The sequence below is a fragment of the Erigeron canadensis genome, chromosome 3 (genome assembly GCF_010389155.1).
Source record: "Erigeron canadensis isolate Cc75 chromosome 3, C_canadensis_v1, whole genome shotgun sequence".
Classification (NCBI taxonomy): domain Eukaryota; kingdom Viridiplantae; phylum Streptophyta; class Magnoliopsida; order Asterales; family Asteraceae; genus Erigeron; species Erigeron canadensis.
Genome location: NC_057763.1, coordinates 27,310,579 through 27,316,182, shown reverse-complemented (window position 1 = coordinate 27,316,182; position 5,604 = coordinate 27,310,579). Strand labels below are relative to the sequence as shown.

Genomic DNA, 5,604 nt, shown 5'->3' with positions numbered 1-5,604 from the left:
TGGTCCCTGAAGACATGTATTAGTTGCATCAGCAGTTCCTCTCTAACGGATCCGTTAATTAGTGTCGTTAAGTTAGTAGCACGTAAGGGATATCAATGTCCTTTTACTTACACAAACATAGGGTGTTCAACAGTTCCGTATCCGACCCTGTAATATGAAAAACCCGATCTGATTTTATCGGAAAGTCGGATATTCAAACTTCGGATATCCTAAATTTCGGATCCAAATAATGATTTTTGAAAATCTTGGGCATTTGAAAATATCCAAGAATATTGGAAAAGTTTGGATATTGAAATTCACTATGCGAAAGTTCGAATATCCAAAAATAGGATAGCTGGAAGTTGGATATCCCCCAAAATTTCAGATATTCAAATTTCGGATAAAAGTTTTTAATATCCGAACATATTCAAAATTTTGAATATTCAAAGTTTTATGATATTCGAAGTATCCAAATTTTAGAAAAAAATACATCCTAGATGTTTTCGTATTGAGACTAAGTTTCAGATATTTTCATAAAGTTTAGAATATTTTCGTATAATGAAAATAATCTTTTTGATATTCTTTTAAAATTTTCAGATATTTTAAATTTTTAGGAAAAAAAAATTGGAATTCTTAAACTTTTTCAAAAGTCACTATTCGAATCTAATTCTGAAATATAGGATATCCGACTTTTTGAAGAAAACCAGATCAGATTTTCGGATAACAAGTTCAGATATGGACATGTTTGAACATCCCTAGGTTTGTGTAGGTGGAAAGATATTAATACCCCTCACGTGCTACTCACATGGAAAACTTAACGACATTAATTAACGGTTCCGTTAAAGAGGGACTGTCGTTGCAACTAAACACGTGTTTAGGGACCATCGTTGCTTTGCAAAAACTGACAAACCACAAGGACCATTATTGCATTTAACTCTAAAGTAATGCAAACGGACAAGATCTTGACATTTGAATCATGATAAAATTGATGTACGAAAATTCATGAAACACACAAGATAAATTGAGTCAACTTAATTTGAGTCCAAAAAAAGTCAGTAAGTTACATGTGTAAGTCGTGGTGGCGGTGGTCGTCGTCGCCGGAAAATCATGGTGGTGGTCGGAGATGATGGTGGTGGTGGTAGGAGGTGGTTGGAATATGAACAGATAAAGAAAATTAATGGACTCAAATTGGACTCAAAATAAGCTGGACTCATTTTATCTTTCTCTTATATATATATACTAGTTAATAACCCGGGTTCAACCCGGACATATTAATTAAAATTTTAAAATTATAAAATATATTAAAAGAATTTATTTTATGTTTGTTCTTAAAACATTATAACTTGATATAAATTTAATAATTCAACTAACACAATAATCATATAGTTAATAAATCAACTAAATAAAAAAAGACATTCTATTTGTAATATTATATAAGATAGATTTTTTTTTAAATAAATGATTAATATTTTAATTAAACATGTAAAGGGTTATTTTTATTTTATTTATATATGACATTATAATTAAATAAAAGATTTTTTAAGAGAAATATGGATTTGCCACATAAAAAACTTTCTAAGAATACTTATAAGAAACAATATTGTTTTATTATATATATATGATGATTTTTTTGTTGTACTATAATTTTCAGAAAAAATATTTTATATGATTTATTTTTAATGTCTGTTTTATTTTAACTTAAACTTTATTTATATATACTCGTATATATAAATTTTTACATGTTGTTCCTTGTGGTTAGTTGAACTAGATTTAATGTCGTCTAAGACGAGAGAGAAAGAGAGAGAATGTGTGGGTTTTAGTTTCACGGAGATATATATCTATATCTATATCTGCTCCTGTGTCTGACCCAGCTTTTCTTTCCTTTTTTAATTTATTTTGTCTTGAATCTGTTCGACGAAATTCCTCTATGAAAATTTAGACCCGATTCATTCATTATAAACATGAAACATTGTGTAGTAGCTGACCGTCTTTTCTCAAGGTATATATATATAGATAGATAGATAATAGATCTATATATAATCTTTGCATTATTTACTTTGCTTTTTTGTGGGCATTTCATTTTGTTTTTCTTAACAAGTTTGAAACTTTTTTGGATCTACTTGATTGGTTTTTCTTGATATCTCAGAAAACCAAACAAAATCCCTAAATTTTCAAAAAATTAGCAAGTTTTTAGTGATTCAAAAGTCAAAGTTTTTACCTTGATTTGATGGGTGTTTTTGCGTTCTCTTGAACTTGTTTTCAGCTTCTAAAAACAGGTTTTTTCTTGTTTTTTATTTAATTATATACACACACACACACACACACACTTCTGAGGATTCTAGTGAAGATATATGACTGAGGTTGGTGTAAATAATTGATGCTAGTTTTTGCCCAAAAAACTGTTTATAAAAATATAAAGAAAATTAGATTTTATAGGTTTGCTGATAGGGAAGTCTTTGACTTTTTCATTGCAAGACATTTTCTACTGGCCTTGTTTGGTCAAATTTTTTTGAGACAAACATTATTGAAGCCATGTGTCTTGCCATTTGTTTCTTCAATCTTTTATAAACTTTCAAAGCATTTCTTTATCACAAATAATGGTGTTGACTTTAGTACATGATACTACTATTCAGTTGTTGTTTGCAGGATAATTAGTGATATCATTGATGACAAAACACTTATTTGAGTAAATCAGTTTTTGGGCTCCATATAGATTAATTCTCTAAAGTATGATATGAAAATGTTATCTTGTTGGTTGCTGGGTTCTCTATGTTTCTAATTTACGCGTATGCTCTTGATAACTTTTTACTACATTTTTTTAATCGAGTTTTGTCTGATTGTTTTGCAGGCATTGAAATAGTGTGTGTCTAGTTAATTATTTTGAAAAATGTCATTTCGTAGTATAGTACGTGATGTTAGAGACGGGTTTGGTAGTTTATCTAGGCGTAGTTTTGATGTGAGGCTATCAGGGATTCATAGCAGAGGAAAATCTCAGGGTTCGATTACTGATTTAAGTGATAATCAGGCGGCACTTGTGGTCCAAAATAGTCGGTGGGCTAATCTCCCTCCCGAGCTTCTTTTTGATGTAATTAAGAGGTTAGAAGAGAGTGAAAGTACATGGCCTGGTAGGAAACATGTTGTTGCTTGTGCTGCGGTTTGTAGGTCGTGGAGGAGTATGTGTAAGGAAATTGTTAGAACTCCTGAATCCTGTGGGAAGCTTACTTTCCCAGTTTCGCTAAAGCAGGTATATATACCCTTTTCTAATCTTGATATGCATATATATGATGACTACTGCACATGGCATGATGGGCGAGTCTGGTGGGTTGGGCAACGGGTCAAGCTCGTTTTAGGTGAAACCAGCACTTTTTAGTACGGGTCAAGCTGGGTTAAATGGTTGGTCTGTAGCAATTTCTTGTCCATTTCTTAGCTGCTTTATTTAAAATTTTAGAAACAATAGTTTTACAATACAGCAATAATCTAAATTCGTGAATAAAACGATTTATGATACTGTATGCATCAGATAATAGACTTTGGGTGACTTTCAACCCGTTCTCCTTTAACTACCTTCTTTGATTTGACCAGTTTGGAGATACGACATGACCCAAACTGATTGACTCATAAGATTCGGTCAAAATTGCCATTTCAAATTATTAGTAGTTTTTATGAAAGAATCTGAAGTTACTACTATTTGTATACATTGTTTCAGCCAGGGCCACGCGATGTTACTATGCAATGCTTCATCAAGAGGGATAAATCAAACTTAACTTATCATCTTTTCCTGTGTCTTAGTCCAGGTAAGGCCACGCTATTCATTTGAACTCCTTCCATCCTATGAGCCTCACAAAGTTCTTCCTATATAAGAACACTAGTATGAAAATGTTTTACAGCCGTTTTGGCTTACAATAGATAATTATCAAAGTGGGTTGTGTTCCATATATGTTAATACTAAGGCAAACTTGATGTAACTAAATTACGCTACAAATTATTGAGAGAACTGGATTTTGCAGCTGCTTTGCTAGTTGAAAATGGGAAGTTCCTGCTGTCTGCAAAAAGAACTCGAAGGACTACTTGTACCGAATATGTCATTTCCATGGATGCAGAAAACATTTCAAGATCAAGCAGCACCTACATTGGAAAACTCAGGTATATATACTACCACAAAATTTCATTATATTGTTTTGAGGTTTGGGTCATTGGTATTTGATATACGATGTAAAGATTTCTTTTTTGAGCTATGCAGTTGTCTACTCATTTCTTTATCTGTTTGACGATTTCAAAGATTGGTAGAACTTGGTTATATTGGAAATTTTTGGTTTTTCAGAATTCCTTTCTTTGCTTTTACAGATCAAATTTTCTTGGGACAAAATTCATAATATATGACACACAGCCTCCACATTCTGCTGCCAATATCCCACCACCAGGCCGATCCAAAAGATTTTATTCCAAGAAGGTCTCACCAAAAGTGCCGAGCGGCAGCTTCAATATCGCCCACATCACCTATGAGCTTAACGTGCTAGGTACACGTGGCCCACGTAGAATGCACTGTGTCATGCACTCAATTCCTGCCTCCTCCCTTGAACCGGGTGGCACAGTTCCCGGTCAGCCAGAGCACCTCCTGCCACCTCGCTCTCTGGAAGACTCTTTCCGGACCATGTCTTTTTCAAAGTCACTTGACCACTCAACCGAATTCAGCAGCTCTAGATTTTCCGAGATCATGGGAGCTGCCACATCAACTGACGTCCCGGATAGTGAGAAGTCAAAGCTGCCCTTAGTCCTGAAAAACAAGTCACCTAGGTGGCACGAACAGTTGCAATGTTGGTGTTTAAATTTCAGGGGACGGGTGACAATTGCTTCAGTCAAGAACTTCCAGTTGATTGCCGCCCCACCAGCTGTCGGAGCCTCCCAACCATCACAACCACCGCCACAACCAGAGCATGATAAAGTGATATTGCAGTTCGGGAAAGTCGGGAAAGATATGTTTACCATGGATTATCGATACCCGTTATCTGCATTTCAAGCATTTGCAATCTGTTTAAGCAGCTTTGACACCAAATTAGCCTGTGAATAGAAAATTTTAACATTTTAGGGTTCCAAGAGCAATGGACAAATAGTAACTGCATTTCTTTGGTTGTCCATTTTGTGTGTACCTTGTTGAAATTAGACTTTTTTTTTATAACCTTCTGTCTTGTTCACCACTAAAAGATTCTGGTTGTTTTCTTGTTATAATAATCTGTTAAGAGAAATCTTGTAGAGATCCATTGGTGAACTTGTCATATGGGATTTAGGATAGTGCAAGAGAATACAATGACAAGTTGACAACAACAACCAATCTTGTCTTTGTGCAAGAGTTTGAAAGTTCACCAACTCACCTAACTCACCCCATTATTCTTGTTCTTCTTCTTTCTCATGCAATCCATCCCATTTCCTCCAAAATCTAAGTCAAAATACTTTCAATTTCAAGTCTAGAAACCACCCTAACAATCATCACCATCAATTTATCTCCATTCAAGAGTTTGAAAGTTAGGGTTTTGGTGGCTTTAGATGGTGGCCGAAATTCGCTAGGAAAAAGGAAAAAAATTGGTGAATTGAAAACCTAAGTTATTATCTTCTATTGTGAGGTGTTGA

The 5,604-nt window shown here is 34.1% G+C and overlaps 1 protein-coding gene across 1 annotated transcript; it reads left to right on the top strand.

The window, feature by feature from the left end:
* Nucleotides 1-1,757: 1,757 nt before the first annotated feature.
* Nucleotides 1,758-5,155, top strand: LOC122592614 (tubby-like F-box protein 8). Its single transcript, XM_043764890.1, has 5 exons — nucleotides 1,758-1,978; nucleotides 2,828-3,223; nucleotides 3,686-3,773; nucleotides 3,987-4,122; nucleotides 4,324-5,155. The coding sequence occupies exons 2-5, from the start codon at nucleotides 2,867-2,869 to the stop codon at nucleotides 5,045-5,047; spliced, it is 1,305 nt and encodes a 434-aa protein (XP_043620825.1). The 5' UTR covers nucleotides 1,758-1,978; nucleotides 2,828-2,866; the 3' UTR covers nucleotides 5,048-5,155.
* The last annotated feature ends 449 nt before the right edge of the window (nucleotides 5,156-5,604 follow it).

Coding starts and splice junctions, on each gene's coding strand:
- LOC122592614 (XM_043764890.1), top strand. CDS start 2,867: ATGTCATTTCGTAGTATAGTACGTGATGTTAGAGACGGGTTTGGTAGT. Junction 3,224..3,685: donor TCCCAGTTTCGCTAAAGCAG/GTATATATACCC, acceptor ACATTGTTTCAG/CCAGGGCCACGCGATGTTAC. Junction 3,774..3,986: donor TTTCCTGTGTCTTAGTCCAG/GTAAGGCCACGC, acceptor TGGATTTTGCAG/CTGCTTTGCTAGTTGAAAAT.